The 18641-nt window shown below is 41.4% G+C and overlaps 2 protein-coding genes and 1 non-coding gene across 4 annotated transcripts; 1 reads left to right on the top strand and 2 right to left on the bottom strand.

Annotated features, from left to right (window-relative positions):
* Positions 1-2699: 2699 nt before the first annotated feature.
* MAGT1 (magnesium transporter 1) lies at positions 2700-14138 on the bottom strand. 2 transcript variants are annotated; one of them, XM_064159395.1, is made up of 10 exons: positions 13961-14138; positions 12551-12720; positions 11607-11724; positions 10185-10325; positions 9539-9679; positions 8608-8697; positions 7784-7847; positions 5794-5868; positions 5244-5334; positions 2700-4150 (listed from the first exon to the last, which is right to left on the bottom strand). In XM_064159395.1, the coding sequence occupies exons 1-10, from the start codon at positions 14072-14074 to the stop codon at positions 4135-4137; spliced, it is 1020 nt and encodes a 339-aa protein (XP_064015465.1). In that variant the 5' UTR covers positions 14075-14138; the 3' UTR covers positions 2700-4134. The 2 variants fall into 2 exon arrangements, with proteins under 2 accessions (XP_064015465.1, XP_064015467.1); XM_064159397.1 differs by lacking the exon at positions 13961-14138 and adding an exon at positions 13624-13871.
* A 1242-nt stretch (positions 14139-15380) lies between these two features.
* TRNAL-CAA (transfer RNA leucine (anticodon CAA)) lies at positions 15381-15496 on the bottom strand. The gene is made up of 2 exons: positions 15459-15496; positions 15381-15426 (listed from the first exon to the last, which is right to left on the bottom strand). It is a non-coding gene; the product is annotated as a tRNA-Leu (tRNA).
* A 161-nt stretch (positions 15497-15657) lies between these two features.
* LOC135183984 (cytochrome c oxidase subunit 7B, mitochondrial) lies at positions 15658-18257 on the top strand. The gene is made up of 3 exons (XM_064159382.1): positions 15658-15852; positions 17412-17536; positions 18058-18257. The coding sequence occupies exons 1-3, from the start codon at positions 15816-15818 to the stop codon at positions 18130-18132; spliced, it is 237 nt and encodes a 78-aa protein (XP_064015452.1). The 5' UTR covers positions 15658-15815; the 3' UTR covers positions 18133-18257.
* Positions 18258-18641: the final 384 nt, after the last annotated feature.

Genomic DNA, 18641 nt, shown 5'->3' on the forward strand with positions numbered 1-18641 from the left:
AATTAGTTTTCTTAAGTAGATGTTATCCTACTTTCAAGAGAAGTGGCAGTAAGACATGTATAGTTATCAATTGACAAGAGAATATTTTAATAGCTTGATGTGCTCCTGACCTAGAAATGCCAACTACATCTACATTATTTTCAGGTGATCATCTGTGATAAAAGTAGCACAATTAGTCCAGCACAGTAAAATACTGGCTTTAAATTTATAGAACAGTCAAGAACTCAGTTTTTCAACAGAATAGATTTTGTGCAATGAAACTCATTCTTTGTTCACTACACAAAAAGCACGAAACTGAAAACAGATGACTGCTTACTCAAGAGCCTGGGTTTGTGCTTTGTTTTGCTGTTATTTGTTTCTCCTTAAAAGTTCAAAGTGATGGTGTGGAATTAGTTGATAAACTTTTTCAGCATGAGAAAGCAGAGAACATCAACAGAGAAACAAAGTGCCAGCATTTATCCATAAGCTTTATGGCAATTCCTGGGAGCAGATGAAAGCACTTTTGACATTTTAAAGCCTGTTAAAAAATGTGTTATTTCAACATATGTGAGCTTCTGTTATTGACTGAACAATTTTTACAACTATCAGAAACCACTGCTAATAAACCATAAAGCAACACTACAGACCAGCATTTTGTCCTGAAAAGTTTGTCCACACAATGCTGTGATGTAGCCTAATCTGATGTCAGAAGCACTATGTCCAAACAAGTTTTAGTGATTTAGGTGTATGATTTTCTTTGTATCTTCCAAATATTGAGGTTAAGCAAGAGACTTCCTTCAGCATTTCTAAAGCTTCTACTTTGATAGACCTATCAGGAAAATAGGACTGAAAAAAAAAAAAACCACTAAAGTAAAAAACTCTTGGTTATACTTACTTTTACATCATTTTAAACAAGGCTCAGAGTAAGCCTTGTTGTATATAGAATCATAGAATCAACCACGTTGGAAGAGACCTCCAAGATCATCCAGTCCAACTTATCCCCCAGCCCTAGCCAGTGAACTAGACCATGGCACTAAGTGCAATAGCTCTGATCATAAAAGAACTTACATCATCCTCCCACAATCTCCAGGCAGCCATTGTCTCCTCACATTCCCCAGGCATTGATGGCTATCCCATTGCCTGCCAAAAGGTTTAACTTGTTCTTACCCTTATGTCCTTATGTGCATCTCAATCCTGTGACTGCAGATGTACAACCCAGCCATGCAGACATCACCAGCCATGACATTAGTTAAGGTTCTCTGCACCAGCACCAAGTTATACACAGTAAAAGCAGAGCTGAGCACAATTTCAGTCTTTTTGGATGACAAAGCAATTCTGCCCTCAATGAGCACGTGATTATGAAGTATCTTTGCTCAAGGCTTAACTGCAGGAATGACTACTAGGCACCACCACCAAGAAGCATGTTCCATGCTCAGCATTACAATGGTTCGAAGACAGAAACTTCCAGTACCTAGATTAATCCATTTAGATTTATCATCTTACCTCCAGCTTAGCTCATCGCAGAGCTCTCTAAATTATTTCTAGCTATGAGCCCCAAAGTATTTTTAAAATACACCACAGCCCCTTCTCCAAAGCAGGAAAAGGAGCAATAGTCGAGACCAGCCACATCACCAAAACCACACAGTCCATTTTCAGCTACAGAATAAACCATTTCCTGCTTTTACTACAATGTGTTTTCTAAAGGTGAGCTTTTGTGGTGCTTGAGCTGTTTAACAACCCACTCTCTAAAGGAAATGGCCTTACCAAATTCCCAGTGTTAGCACAACAGTCCTCAAAGGCATTGCCTCTTCCAGCTTTGTTCTACTGGTCCAGAACTATGTTATACTAACTTGTTTGTGAGACGCACATGCCAATGGTCCCAAAGAATCATTGTGGGTACCAATTATAGTTGGCCATTACCTCCCATCTGCTGCACAAGTCAAATCTTTCCAGAACTGCATCCTCTCTAAATCTGGTACAGGTCTTTGCAAGCACTCATTTGATTGTTTTCTTCTCCATGTACTTCAGTTTCAGCCTAGAGAGCAGAAAAAACTGTTGGGAAAAGTAAGCATGATTTTAATTTCATATCTCAGCATGGATCAAAAGAAGAAAATCTAAAACTCTTTGACATCTATACCACCTCAAGTGGAAAGACATCATGTCTCCACCATCCACATGATGTGTGATTGCTTGTAGTCAGTATGTAAGATAAGCACCATGTCAGAAAGGGTAGACACAAGTCTGAAAGTTTAAGAAAAAAGTTTACTACTTCAGACTGAGTCTGTAAGCCACTTTCACATGCACTGCTAATGACTGAAGTATGACCAACCTAAGCGTTTATGGGAAGCATTCCACCAGCAGGGCAGGAAAATTAACAGCACAGCAAACCAGAGCTGTTCTAGGCCAAAAACAACAGTGCTAACTAGATTCCACCTCCAGAAACAGTATTAATTGATCTGCTTAGGACTCCAGGAAACCAAGATTTTCACCTTAGGACAGCTGCCCAGACAAGTGAAAACCATGCAACCCTTATGCTATTAGTTGGCTACATGAGACCTCAAGTATTGGCATTCTGGGCTTTAGCTTCCCCACATAAACATATATATGCTAGTAATCCAGTCTACTCGCCACGGTCTGGTTATTAGCACACTGACGCATCAGAGGAAGAAAAGACATTTGCTCTGTTTTTTGTTGATGCTTAAAAGACACAGAAGCATAAATTAGACTAAAAATTTTATTGAAACTCATCCAAAATCCAGTCAGACACACAATTTATCCATTTCACTAAGCCTTGTCAGTCTGTATGGCACAGAACAATGCATCTCAACAAGTTGAAACATCAAACTGAATTAGTGAAGTTAAGGCACTTGAGATATGTGTTAATTTAGCAAAATTGCATAAGAATAACATTCTACTTTGAATTATATAGTCCTTTCCAAGATTCAGTCTAAAACATCCAAATGCTGTAATTCCTTGAGACTGGGGAGAAGCAAAAGGAGGAGACAAAAGTGTCACCATATCTCCGTTTGACTATTAACCTCTCAGGCCACCACAGCCTATGGAAGGAAGTATTACAGACTCAAGCTGAAAAGACTTCCTGTTGAGGTGCTGAACTACAACAGTTTGAGGCACAATATCTTCCACTCAAGAATCTTTAAGGCAAAGTATCTTTGTGAGATGAAAAACAAAAGGAGAGAGTAAGAAGAACATGCATTCAACTGTAAGACTAGCAAATCTTTCCCAGGATATCACTGTCCACTTCCATATCCTCACCAAGAATAAAAGTTTGGAAAAACTAAGTGGAAAACACAAGAACTTAGAGAGTTATCAAAAATCTGACACCAGGCAGTTCATCGTGGTTCTGAGGAGTGACTTGAAAGCCAGTTGACAACCTTTACTTTACACTACAAGTAGGTATTTTCCTCTGCAGTTTTGGTTTGTATTGTAAAACCTTTTTTTCAGCTCTGAGCCAAATGTTTACAACTTAAATGCTGCAGTTTCAGCATTTAGCAAAGTTTTCAAATGAATAATTGAACAAATAACTCAGGTCTACCTGCTAAAATTCTCCATCTGTGAAACAACCTCTTGCACCATACAGCAGTGAAGCAACTCTTCTCAAAAAATGAGATATAGGTCTAGGACATGCACATCCCACACTGGAATGTGGAGTAGGCTCCAAGGGTTGCACACAGTCTGACAGAAAAGATTTTCAGGTATACAAAGACTCCCTCAGCCATCAAAAGGCACAACAGAGATGCTGTTGTCACTTCCTATACACAGACATGAAGTGATAAATATTTGAGGGAAAAAAATAAACACATGAAATGCCAATTATCCATTTGAATTTAAAGTACTATTTCTAATTAGTCTGCTACTGAAATATGTAGTTCTAAGCACTAGGTTCTGAATTTCAGTAGAATTAGAGCCGTTTAGGAGGATGTAAAGCTTCTGGAAAAAGAGATTGCATCTTAATACTCCATCTTTCAAAGCAAATTGCTTGCAATGTTTAAGGCACTACACGTCGTCTTTGGTTCAGTGTTTAACTATCTCATTCAGTGTAAAGAGGTAGCACGAACCATACATATTTAGCTCTTCCATTCCATTAATGCCACTTCAGAGTCACCACCTTTCCGATCTTACAGATTCTGGGATCCTTTAACTCATTAGGAAACTGCAGGAACAAAGTAACAAACACTGTTATTAATTATGTAAGAAACAAAGGTGTCTAACATTTTACTTAGCTTCCTTAAGAATGAGAAATGGGCCTGATGCATCAACAACATAAATAGCTGGGGAAAAGTCACTTCAAAAGGAGTTTTCTAGTAATTTAAAAGCCAAGACAACCACATCTTACCTTCAAAAGAGTTAGCTAGAAGCATCTCTAGCACGGACTAGAATAAAAGCTGATCAGTTGTTAAGCACAGAATAAGCTAAGCTCTCTTCTGGTCTTGAGAAAAGTCTTTGTGAAATAACAAGATTTATTATTTAGTTATTTTAAAACACAAACTGACTTCTCAGAGAGGTGATAACACCTGCCTATGCAATTAGCCTTCCAGGCAAATTAAACTCCTTGCAGAACCTGAAATGGTTTGAAGCTGGTCTCTCAACATCATTTTTTAACTCCAAAATGCATAAAAAGTAGTGAAACCACACAAGATATCCATCTCACATCAGTTGACTGCTTAATATACATGTGTTAGACTCTTTACAGAAGCAATCCCAAAATATGTGCAGCTTTAGAGCATCAGCCTTCCTCCTTCTCACAGTAAGGATCAATGATCAAGATGTATGAACATGGAGGAAGAGAAAAGAAGACATTTGTTTTCAGTATAGATTGGCTGAGATGCCACTATGAGAATATGAAAAGAGAGAATACCACAATCTTTCTTTTGGCTCAGCTGAAAAAGCATTAGAATTCACAAAATCTTGTTATTTCTGGAGATTGTATTGACCAATATTGCCACTCCTGGAGAAGGTGAGCATTTTTAGAAGAGTATTTCTCACCAAATGACATTTCATGAAATACATTCTTGGCCTAATTCTCCAGTCTGGTTTATATTAATACCATCAGGCAAGGAAATACCAGCAAGCAGAAACAAATTCATTCTTAAGCATGTAAGAGGTATGAAAACGAAGATCAAGAGTTATACCAGAAGGTTTAACTTCTCACTTCTGTTTACTCACTTCACTTGAAAAAGCCTATGGTGTTGCAGTTATACTGCAATGACAGAGAAACAAGAACTGAAGCACGAAGACAGACATACCTGTATGGGTACCCATGGTATTTAGATCTGAAGACAGACAACAACCAGCTGAAGAACAAGACCACCAAGCCAATACCAGCAATACACATAACTGCAAGAGATGCAGAGAAAGATTCTGGTCATGTAACAGCAGCTCCTAAACACATCACAGTGACCAAGGTTTCTAAAAGCATTCTGCAGCGTCTCCAGATTTTGTCAGACAAGATCTTCCTAATAGTCACTGAGAAGAACTAAATTAATGCCAATTTTCTTTCCAATTCCTCTTGCATATCAATTTCATACTACCACTTTAGGAGAAACTGCATCCCCCCCCCTTTCTCTCACCAGTGAAATGCTGCAAAGCATCTTAAAATCTCCCCATCTTCCAAAAAGGCTTTGAGTTCACCTTGCAATTTGCTAAGCAATTCCAAATGCTGCCCAGAAACTGAACAATTCAGTTCTGTGTAGAGATGGGAAGCACACAAGAGTGCACAGTGCAAAAGCTTTTCTATTAAATCAAACATCTCTACCAATATGTCTTCTCTCAAGAGAAAAAAGTGTTAGCACTCACTCTTTCTTTTCCCCACATCCATGTCAGAAGTAGCAGCTTCATGAAGAAGTACCATTCCTAAAGTAACACCACCATCTGTGGGCGTTGTTTAAGGCTAAATCAACAAAATACAACAGACTTAACATGATACACTCATTCCTAATCTTGTAAATTAGCTCCCACACCATACCTAGGACATTAAATCCCACTGGAAAAAATAGAGACTTTCCAGCCAAAAAGTAACTATGGAAAGAAAAAAGCCACTGAAAGGCATTCATAATGTCAACTCCTCTAAGAAAATAAATACAGACTGGAAAGCATAGTAGGGCTTGACACAGAATTAAACCCATGCATTTATTATCTCAGCTTGCTATGAAACAGCATTCCCTCCTAGAGAGCTTTGTGCACTCCTACTACAATTCTATTCCACTGGGAAATGCCCAAAGACACTCATTTTCTGCATTTCACTCAGCTAAGAGAAGGAATAAAATGCAGGCAATATTTAATATAACAGAACATCTTTCAGGTAGCAATTCAGGTATTTTCTAAACCTTAACCAAATAATACTTGATAATAATTGTAATGTTAAAGAAGCAGAGACAACTTAAACAGGCTGACATCTGCAAATCATGAATAGTAGCAAAGCAAAATAGTAGGTCCAGTGGAAAAGACAGAATGCACAAAAGATTTAATTCCATTTCACTACAGATGTTCAGTCCAAATCCTCCTCCTGAAACGAAAAATACTTACCACTGACTGCAATGGGACCATTAAGAAATCTTTTTATTCCAGATGCAGTCTACTTTCATCACAAAAGTGACCTCAACCTACAGGAACCTTGCCAGTTTCACCATTTTAAATGTCTCCAGTGACAGAGAGTCGAGTCCTTAATGAGATGGACAGCAGTGACCCCAATAAGTATCAAAAACAACTTTCTAGGTTGAATTTTGAGTGCATCACAAGACCAGTAGTAAGGAAACAAAGATCTGAAGTCCCACTCCAAATGGATATTTGATGTTACAATAATGAATACACAGCAAGAAAGTAAAGTTCTTTTAACTGCAACATATTTAAACATCAGTTACCTACTTCATATTATCACAAATTCCCCAATGTTTCACTCGTTGCAGTTGGGATTTTCAATAGAATAAGAGAAGAAACAAGCAGAAGTTGCTCTGTGAGCAAACAGCTGTTGCAAGAGAAGGGGCTTGCTAACCATTGTGAAGCGGTCAAGAGCAAAGATACTTCAAATGAAGTTTTGAAAGGTATCTGCAGCAGGTCTGCTATACTCTGCACTTGTCTATCATAACATGCAAACAACTTAGGACTGTGAAGCTGCAAGAAAAATATTAAATAAGATTTTAAATTCTTGTTAGAAGATAAAAGATTGCACAGCATGACAGAAGCGACAAGGGAAAGTTTGACTCAGAGCTGACAAAAGTTACAGATGATGGATCAAAAACAGAAGAAAAGATAACTGAGTTTTTGAATATTCTTATGACTCCAAAGGGAAAGGCAGAAGTTCTCAATATGCAAGTTTCCACTTGTCTTTCTTGATGGCATAATACTGGCAGGGAAAAAAATCCTGTATCATTACCATGAATGAGTGGTAAGATTAAAAGAAGGTAAGCAAAGAAATAAAAGATGACAGATCAGTAACAGGAGAAGGAATTCAACACCAAAGCAAGACCTAAGTTAGATTGAAAAGATAAAAGACACCCACAGAGGAAGGAGCCATCCTGAAGAATCTCACAACTCCAAAGACTCACATCCTTAACACTGCATTCAGTTCAGTCGCTAAGCAAGGAAGAAGGTGATGAGAAAGCAGTAAACATTTTTCTGTTGAACTTAAAAGATCTCTAGCATAGAAAAAAATAATTCTCAACACAAAGATTCCACAAGCTTCTGCACCAGTGTTACATGGCAAATTCAAGCCTCTTATAGGACAGGCAGCAGCATAAGCTCACAGAACAATTGTCACCACCCACATGCTTCTCAGTAAGAAGGATACTAAACAGAAGAACAATGTGTGTTTCTGCCACAAATTGGGCTTGGCTGCTCCCATGGATATAGCTCTGTAAGAGACAAAGAGTAACTGAATTTAGGAAAGACTTGGAGTCAACTACAACATAATTAACAACAGCTAGAGCCTGGAACTGGGCTTTGCACTGTCTCTTTCAGGAGTCAGAAGTTGGAGCACAATTTCAGCTGCTGACCACTGATTTTTGGGAAGAACTGAGTCAGCTTCAAAGACACCTTTTTCAACTAACAAGCATAGTAGCCCAGAGAACCATTCAGATGGCATAAGTGAAGATGTAGTCTTCACTTATGAACACTTCTGGTGTTCAGCATGGCAAAATACCCTCATGCACTCACTGAGATCTGAGCCCCATCCATTCCCTTAGACTTTTAGGTCACATATGTTGTTTCTCAGTTTAGGGATGGTAATGGTTGAAGCTATCACACAACAATTACATAACAGAGCACCTATTTTGGATTAAGACAACTAGTTTGTGACCAATTTTCAAACTAAGTTTTGAGCCAAAAGGAGGATAAAGCTAATTGGAAGAAAATCTAAATCTTGACCAGAGCTCCAACACTCCTGTTTCACACAAATCTAAATCGCTCTTCCACAGGCATCTTTTAAAAGGAGGCAGTCCCTTTCTTATCAACAGCTTTCAAATTTGTCTTGCTCACTGGAGGTCAGGTCAGCCTCACCGACTTACAAAGAAAGCAGCCAAGAACAGAATTTGCACTGACTTGCCTCTTTTAGTACCAGCCTCATTCTGTGGAAACACAACAGAGATGCAGAAAAGAAAATGAAGAAAGACTTACTACTTGTCCTGTATGGGGATTCTTATGAGCATAGGGTGGACCTCTAATATGGTTCCACATCTGGCCTGATGTCATTGCTAATACAAAACACTAAAAAGGAAAGAATAAGAAGAAATAATTTATTTACTAATTTCCTACAATCATAGAATGTTTTAGGCTGGAATGTACCTTGAAGATTATCTTGTTCCAACCTCCCTACATGGGCAGGGACACCTCCACTAGACTAGGTTGCTCAAGGCCACATCCAACCTAGCTTTGAACACTTCCAAGCTGGGAGTCTCGACAACTACTCTGGATAACTTGCCTCACCACCCTCATGGAGAAGAATTTAACTGAAATCAAGCTTCTTCCAGTTTGAAGCTATTACCCCTTGTCCTGTGGTCCATGCCTTTGCAAAGAGTCTTTCTTCATCTATCTTGTAGCCCACTTTGAACAGAACACTAAGGTCACCCCAGAGCCTTCTCTTCTCTGGGCTGAACAACTCCAACTCTCTTAGCCTGTCCCCTCAGCAGAGGGGCTGCAGCACTGACATAAGCTTCATGGCCAGCTCTGGCCCCACTCTTAACAGTTCCAAGTCCTGATGTTGGGAGATCCAAACCTGCGCACACTACTGCAGGTGAGATCTCATGAGAGCAGAGCAGAAGAGGAAAATTGCCTCCCTCAGCCTGCTGGCCACAGTGCTTTTGCTGCAATCCAATATACTTTTTATTTTAACAAAAGCAAACTGATATGGAATATAGTCTTAGGCTAAGCAATATCCTACCTTTTATTGGTATAAAAGAGGTCTAATCAAGCATTAACCCAGACTACCAAAAAGTAAAATTGAATACACCTCATTTTCCTCTACCAGGTTAAAGTATCTTTAACTACAAAATCTTTAAAAGACTTCATTGCTACAAAACTCAGGCAGGCAAGAGTTATGCTTACTTACCAAAGCAGCAAGTGCCCAGCCAGTTTTGTTATACAGGAAATCCAGATTGCTTCCACGCAGATACACAAGGCCTCCAATGACAGCCAGCAGCAGGCCCAGCATCAGCGGTCCAGCATAGTTTGGTGGTCTTATCACACGGATCTAAACAGATGAAGTTGAAATTATCTCCCTTTAATTGGATTATTACCATTTTAACACACTGCAGCGACACTCCTGCTAACAAAGCCCACAATACATTACGGTAGGAAAAAATACAAACACACACAAACATTTTCTGTGTAGTAAAGCTGACTTGGGAAGTAAGCAATGCTTCTTCCCCTATTACTGTAACTTCGGTTTTATGCATCTTTACCCTACCTAATAATTTCAAGGCTGTTTTGCCTTCTGTAGGAATGGAAGAGAGAGAAGGAAGGAGTTTTCCCATCTTACCACATACAGAATTGCACATAACATTAGAACACAGAATGTAAAGGAACTTAGAGATGGAGTCATGTGTCCAAACTACATTTTTGTAGACAAGAACTATTTAGAGTATCTCAAAGTAGAGCAACAGCCACAGGACACAAGCAATGTATTTCACAGCTAGAACAACACAGTTAGGGAGTACTGCAGAGTTGGTGAGGGGGGGAAAAAAGTGAATACTTACATTGACATCAGTTCTGTCAGCCACCCAGCGAGCAAGCTGCTCAGCTGCAAAGCCACGCACCTGAAGTTCATATGTGTCACCTCGTTTCGGCTTTCCTTTAGCAGGAAAGTTAATGAAGGTTGGAGCAGAATTCATATTTAGCTGTATTTAGGAAATTTAGAGGACAAAGCAGCATAAAAAGTCTGTTTAGTAACACAATTCTATTCCGTTTGTATCTTGCAACACAGTCACTGTATTAATCAGGAAAAGCAACTCTGACAAATAGGTTTCATTGTCAATGACTTAGAGAGACAAGTAAAGACAGTAGACAGAGGCTTGCTTTGCTGTACTGCATAAGAGCAACCACTGCATCCTGCACTTTCCCTTTTGTGTTCCATGCTGTTTTCTCCTTTTAGTGTTAAGGAAGTTGGGAGGTTTTTTCTAGCTCTGTCACCAAAAGTTCTGGATGTCTCAGAAAAAGATCACTTCTGAGAGGACGTTCCTTTTTTAATCCAGTTTTCTGAAGTGACTGACATTCCTTTGTTAGTACTCAGATCTACAGCTACTGAGTCCAAAGATTCTGATCCATTAAAGGGAGATTATCACAAGTAAATAAAAGTAGTTGTTTATAAAATGCAGTTCTACTGTTTCCCAACACTGTTTCCTCCACAGTATTTCAGGGATTTTACATCTGTTTCTTCTCTAGACAACACTTCTGAAACAGAAATCTGCTAAATAGGAATGCATACAATGATCTTTAAATGTCACAATTTGACTTCTGATGTAACACTCTGGGAAAGTTTAATAATGAAAGACATTCTTCTTGTGGAGTGAACTTTTCCAGTCAAGAAGCTTCTACTTAGTAAAATATCATTGCCTAAACTGTGTAGGTTTTAAATAGAAATCAGTACCTCTAAAAACAATTTTTAAAAGAACTATTAAGGTGATCCACGATTGCAAGTCTATCTGGAACGTTTCCATGCATTTAACAAAAAAAACCCCACCCAACCAAAAACCAAACACATTACACAATGTTAATAGAAGAGCAAAATGACTGGGCAACTGAAGAGTTTACCCACAATGAAAACCTAATCTATCATTCCCTAGTAATCTAAGAATAGTAATAGCTGCTCCTAATGACATCAATGTGATCTGTCTTGCCTCATCATGTATTAGAGAGGAATTGCATTAAGAGTCACGCTTTAAGTTATTATAGGAGACAAACAGAAAACAATCAGAGAAGCCAGATTTATCAGCTCTTACTATTACTGCAAACATGACACTGTCCTGTGCTCTTCTCATTTCTTCTAAGCAGCAGCTTTTAACTTTTCAACTACTTCTTTCGTTATCACAACACTAAATTCCACATACATCTTCACCTTCTTGCCCTCAGTCTCCAAAGCCCATGTTAAAAGTAAAATTAAGAAAAAAGACAAACATTACCATCTGAAATACATCTGAGCCTTCATCAAAATCTACCATAGCAAAAAAAATCTTATTGGTAAATGCACTGGAATATCGCCACGAGTTTGCCAGAATCTGGTATTCCTCATCAGCTTGCCTGTAAAACACAGAAGGCAAGATGCTGTATCAAATGTTTGCCCAGAACACCTTATTAACCAGATGAGGAAGCTGCAGTCACCTGTCCCATTAATGGTTTCATTACTCACCTTCACATTCATTTCCTAGTGTTAAAGTCTAAGGCCAGACACATTCAAAAATCAAGCAAAGCTTTTGACCCTGATGGGCTTTTAAACCCAAGGGCAAGTTTTGTTGAGTTCACAAACACAGGCAGTGATAATTTCTAATTTAAATTTGAAATGGAAACCAGCAGCTCATGATCTGCTAAGCTCACAGAGCACCAAAACTACTACAGGTGTGTCTCCATATCCCTGGGAAGCCAATTAATTTCAGTTAACTAGATATAAAAGTCATCCTTACAGACTTTTGCCACCTCCAGATTAATACATGAGAGCTATCATATGGTTAAGAATCCAGCATGTGTCAAAAATAAGTGCCACTCAGATTATTAATTAACAGTAAGTTTCAGAGTGCGTGACCAGCAGTAATTCTACAGGTATTTGTTCAGTAGTTTATGCCAGGACAGTTCAGTTTTCACTGTTTCTCCAGAAGCCTATCAGTGTGAACATTGTTTCTGCAAAGCAGTGATTATTTCAGGAGGGAGATAAATAATTAAGGGCTAGGTTATTTTCTCACATGCACATTACACAAATTCTCACACATTTAATTTCAATGCTAACCTTACTGTAACATGCCCTAGTATATTCCTCCCACACACGTGAGCTTTATCCTGCAATTAAACTTAATTCCATACAAAGCATGTGATGACTCTCAAGTTCCAATTTAGGACTAAATGGAGCTCGTACTTGCACACAACACACTGTCTGTGAGGCTGAAGAGCAGTGAACATCACAATCACAGAGTAATTTCTGGGTGGTGCCTTCACAAGCCGTCGAAATTTGTCACCATTCATTCGAATAACGGATCTTTTACTAGCCCACTCCATTAGCTGGTTCACTTTCTCTGATAACACCATCTGAAAAATAAAGCCAGAGTAACATTGTTTGGGTTTTGTTTTTTTTCCTCCAGCCTCACAGTTCAAACCTGAAGGCTCTTAGGTCTGGTTTAACAAACAGCTGCTCCATATTTCCAAAGAGAACCTATTAAGCACTCCTTTCAATACTTCATTAAGAATCTTTAACGAATTCACAGATCCTTTTGACAGTCATGCTAATGTTACTCACTGACTTTAACCACTTGGTAACTACTCATGCTTTAAGCACTTGCCCTTTCAACACTACTGCATGCACTGGTGCAGGCTGTCAGCTCATCAGCACTCTTCCATGCCGCCAATTTTAAGATTTCTTTCAGAAGCACTTAGCTGCCCCAAATCACTCTGGAATAGTTATCTGCCTCTAAAACACCACGCTATTGCAGATTTCAGAGCTTGGTGGAAGTGGAATGCACACTACAGATGAAAGCAAGCTCAACGTTTTCTTTTCAGCAGTGCTGGGAAAAACTCAACCTGATTCGGTACCTGTTTGGAGAACTCTGGAATGCTCAACACCAAGCTCTTCATTACAAATGCGCTAACCAATTCTGTAGCATAATACGATCATGTACGAAATGAGTGACAACCCCCAACAAAGTTACGTTTAAGGAGTAGAGAAGTACTGTGACAAACCCACTTATTAACACTCTTCTTCAGAGAAATACTTTAAATCATAAACTACTCTTCCTTGACTTCCAAGTGACAGAAATCTATATAGAGGGATCTCTGCACAACCAAGGAGTCGAGCGTGTGGAAATAAAGGACACTTTTGTGATTACGACCAAAGACAGTCCCCCCACCCGGCCTCCTCTCCCAGTCCGTACAGCAGGAAGACAACGCTCTTAGAGCGGTTTCTACAGGAATAAAAGAGTCCGGGATTAAACGCACTCAAAAGTAAAAGCAAATCCAGACTTGTGTGACTGTGAGAAGCCAACCGCTCCGCTCGGCGCCCGGGCGAGGCCACTGGCCTCCCCTCACTGCCCGGTCCGTGCCGCCGAGGACCGCAGAACCGCAGGCTGGGCAGGCCCGCGGGCGACCCGGGCAAGGCCAGGCCGCCCAGAGAGTGCCCCGCTAGGCCCTGCCTTGCCGTCAGCCCCGGGTGCTCGGCGCTGTACAACCTCACGCAGGCCAGCGCCAGCGGGAATCCGCCGCTACCCGGCCCCGTGAAGCTCTATCCCGCTCCACCGCCCGACCACCACTGAGCGAGCTCCCGACGGCTTCTTACCTCCTTCCGCTTCTGCCCCGCAACGCCCGGCCCGCCCCAGGCTGCCGCCAGCAAGACCAACACCAACACCGGCAACGCCGCCATAGCCGCCCCAGCACAGTGTCTCAGGCCCATTGGCGAACTCCGACCCCCCGGCAGCCCACGCACTTTTCCTATTGGCCGCGGCGCCGGCCCGCGGCTAGCCGCCGGCTCCCCATTTGCTGAACCTGTCTCGGTCAGGGGCTGCCGCTAGCCCATAGGAGCGAAACAAGCTGGAGCCGTTCGATTGGCGGAGCCCTGGGCGAGGGCGGGCCGCGCCGCTCTGGAGCGCGCCCGGAAAGCCGGGTGGTGGCGGCAGCGCGGGCGTTTTCCCTCTCGCATTGAGGGTACACCTAGGCTGTCCTCAGCACCTGCGGGTTGTCAGACACGGAATTGCTTTGGTTGGAAAAGATCATCGCAAAATTTGTTTTACAGTGGCTGTGCTCAGGCGGCCAAGACAGCCAACAGTACAGTATCCTGGCCTGGATCACCAACACTGGGGCCAGCAAGACTAAAGCAGTGATTGTGCTAGAGCCGGTCCAGAGAAGGGTGTCAAAGCTGGAAAAGGGTCTGGAGAACAGATCGTGTGAGGAGCAGCTGAAGAAACTGGGGTTATTCAGTGTGAAGAAAAGGAGGCTGAGTGGTGACCTTGCTTTCCACAGCTCCCTGGATGGAGGTTGGAGCCAGCTGAGGGCAAATCAGCAAAGAAGCAAGGGACAGGATGGGAGCAAACAGCCTCAAATTGTGCCGGGGATTTGGGTTGACTATTGGGAAAAAAATCCCCCAAAGGCTTGTCAAGGCCTGGAAAGGCTACCCAGGGCAGTGGTGGAATCACCAACCCTGGAGGGCCTTAAAAAGACATATAGATGTGCTGAGGGATGTGGGTTAGTAGTGACCTGAGCGTTTTGGATTTAATGACCTGAAAGATCTTTTTCAACCAAAATTACTCAAAGTGATTTTAACTGCTGCACAGCCACACTGTACTCAGCTCATAGAAGGCGCTGGGAGGGCAGCACTGCAGTGAGAGGTCAGACTTTACATTGGTAAGCTCCAAAAAAACCCAAACCCAAACAAACAAACAAAACCCATTCAGAATAAAGCTCCAAAGAACTTATTCAGCAGCTCCCCAAAGCTGATTTACTTTATGTACATGTATATTGCTGGGAGCTGTGTTGCAAATATTGTTGAAATCTATAAATCAGGAGACTCTCAGCCAGTATGTAATGTTACAGGCTCTCAAGTGTAAATGCCACAGAAAAAGTAATTATTTGTGTTGATATTTCTCTACTCGAAAATGCGCACACTTCAGTCCTCGCTGCAGTCGCTGTTCGCGCCAAAATCTCCGGGTTTAGCGCTTCAATCATTTCATTAAATTAGCATGGAAATAAAGGGCAAAAAGTTGTGTCAGAAGTGGGATTCGAACCCACGCCTCCATGCGGAGACCAGAACACCCAACCCGCCGCGGGAAGGCGCGGAACGCCTTGAGTCTGGCGCCTTAGACCACTCGGCCATCCTGACACTGCGGCAGAAGTTGCCGCCAGGAGCCTCTTACCACTGTCGTCAGCACCGTGTCTCCGCTCCATGTGATCTCTAGCGCTTCCTAGTTTATAAAGTGCGGGGCAGCTCCTCTTTTCCTTCTGTCTTCTAGCTACGGAGCTTTTCCGGCTCTCGCTCAACTACCGAGTTGGTACCGTTCCACCGGCCCTCCGCGCCTGCGTTACCCACAGGGCTCAGGGGCACGGCGCCGCGGCCGCTTCCGGCGCGACCATTTTGTTTTTCACTGCTCGCCAAGGGTACCTGTGTCCCGCTGCGGTAGGGCTCAGCTCTTCTTGTCACTATGTTTCCTGTGGCTAGGGCTGCTCTAAACCTCGCCGGTAAGCATGGAGGAGGTTCCCTGAGGTACTGGGGGTATATCTCGGGAGCAGGGAGTCTCCTGTTTCTTGCCTTCCCTGGGAAGGCTGCCCTGTGGGAGGGTCGTGTGGGCAGCTAAGGGGCTGCGGTCGGCTCTCGTCTCGTCCTTCGTCTGCTACTTCTTTACCTTTGCCTCTTTTACCTCCTGGTTACTTTTACTTGATCTGACCTTGGCTTCCATTCCTCGGTGCTTTTCCTCCCGTAACCTTAGAGTGGGAGGAATCAGCCTCACATTGCACCAGGGGAGGCTGAGGTTGGACATCACGAAAAACTTCGGTAGAGGTTGTCCGTCCCTGGAACAGGCTGCCCAGGGCAGTGCTGGAATCGCTATCCCCGGAGGGCTTTCAAAGCCGTGGAGATGAGGTGCTGAGGGACATGGCTTAGTGGTGACCTGGCACTGCTGGGTTAACGGTTGGACTTGATGAAGGTCTTCTCAAACCGAAACTATTCTGAGATTATAGTTACTAACCTGGATAGCACATCCAGTTTTTTCTGCCTGAGATGGCAAGGTGTAGTGAACGACCAGTTCTTCAGCTCCCCAGTCCTTAACCTGGTTCTCTCAAATCTGGTCCTTGTTCATCATGTTCTTAGCCCAGCGTGTCTGCATGTATTTGTCTTGGTAGATATTCAAACTTATTTTATCTGTTAAAAAAAACAGACCGAAACGACTCTTGTGCAGCCTCAGCACGTTAGGGACGTAGTACCCTTATGGGTATTGCCATCATGATCTTTAGGTCATTTTTGAGTAAATGTCAAACACTGACTTGAAGGTGAAGATTTTGTGGTATCTGTGCCTGTATCACAGTCTCATCAAGTGCTCTGTATGTAACTATTAAATAGTCTGTGTGTTTTGAAGATGGCAATTTGATTCTTCTCTCTTCTCGGTGAGTGTACCTATGAGGGTGTGCATTTATAATGTACGTCATACATTCTCTCATCTGAAGATTTGCTTTTGTATTTCATTCTGTGTTATTTACCTCATGTTAAGCCCATGGTTGTTTACACTTCCTTCTTCGTTTTCCTCCCCTCCCTTCAAAAATCTGAAGAAATGAGAAAAGTGTTCCCTGTGCCCACTATCTTCAGCCTCCTAATTTGATAGTGAGTTTCATTGTGAAAATACTTGTATTGGATACACATACTGATAACATAAATACGTACAGAAATGTGAACCTTAAATACTAAAGGTATTAGAGAAACAGTAATACTTAAAAGTATACTTGAACTTTCACGCTGAGGGCTGAAAGAAGAAAACTTTAATGAAAAAAATAAAGAATTTTCTTACTGGGATTAGACTTGAGGAATAACTTTCTACGGAGAAGTCAGAGGAGAGCAAAAACAAAATGCAGTGGTTTTTGGAATCATTCCAAGCCTCGGAGTCCAAGAGATTAATTTTTTTTCAGCTTTTCTTAATGTTTTAGCGTTTACACTTACCTCTGGTTTGAGGGGAGCTGAGAATTGTGAATGGTTTGGATGCGTGTTTTAGTTGCTTTCTGTACTTCTAATTCCCTCTAACGTTCATTAGCTCGTAGCGTTCGGCACAGCGCAGTCAGACAAGCTCATCGCAAACACGAGCCTGACTTCCATGATAAATATGGAAACCTGGTACTCCTTGGTGGAGCTGCAGTTTTCACTGTTGTTTGGGGATATGTAAGTCATCCTTTTATCATCACTCTGTTGTGACTGTAGCAGTAAACTTGAAAGCTGTTACGTTTAAGCTTGTCTGAAATAACTCATGTGGCCAGAATTTAGGAGCTTTTTACGTAGTGATGTGATGGAGATGAAAATTGTGTTAATTCATGGTTTGATTTTGAATTACAGAGCTTTGTGTGTCAGTCTACTGCTTGGTTCTAAAATGTGGTAGAAACACAAGTGTTCTGTATTTTATTTGGGATTTCTAAGCTGCACCAGTAAAGCTTTCAGCAGAAAAATGTATAGATGAAACTAACAGTGTAATAAGGGGTTTTTGCATTCCAAATTCTTTGTTCTAAAGCTAGATATCTTTAAGTATTTAAATATTTTTAATATAAATCTATTCCACTTGCCTTGTTAGAGGAATGAAATGCCATGTCCTAATACAAGAAATCTAAACGGAAACAACAGAAATTTTCTCCAAACAGAAGGCCTCTTTTATTTCAGAGTGAATAATTTTGGTTTTTATCCTCCTACAGGCACTTACACAATTAGGAATAGAGTGGGGCTTTTCACCTGTTGGCAGAGTCACTCCGAAAGAATGGAGAGAGTAACAGCCTTTGCTTATAATTAACTGGTCTACACTTTCACTGCAAAAATGATAATGTAATGGCATTTGTTCCCTGATTGCCACTTGCTCAGTGGCATTCCTGGTCTAATAAATATACCTAGAAACCTGTCTTGCTCTTCCAGGATTCCTTTCTGTTTTGTCAGCTGAAGTATAGGAAACAATGTAAAAGCTCAAAATAATTAAGTCTTATTTTAGGTAGGCCCATTTGTTTCTGTGAAGGTGACTAGTGGATGATGGACACACCCAAAACATGGTATGGTTGTCCATTTAACCAGATGTATGTGCCTCAGGGAACCTTACATGTGTTCCCACTACAGAGTTCACATCTCTTTACCTGTGACTTCTGCTGCAACAAAGTTGAGATTCCTGTTTTTTCCCAGAGAAGTATTTTTATGTCTTGAATCACACTCCAAATAAGTTTTTTCCCAGGGAGGCCTTTGAGAGAAAAACTTACTTGGAGAGTTTTTATACTGAAAACAAGCAGTATTTCAG

The sequence above is a fragment of the Pogoniulus pusillus genome, chromosome 19, assembly GCF_015220805.1.
Source record: "Pogoniulus pusillus isolate bPogPus1 chromosome 19, bPogPus1.pri, whole genome shotgun sequence".
Taxonomy (NCBI): Eukaryota; Metazoa; Chordata; class Aves; order Piciformes; family Lybiidae; genus Pogoniulus; species Pogoniulus pusillus.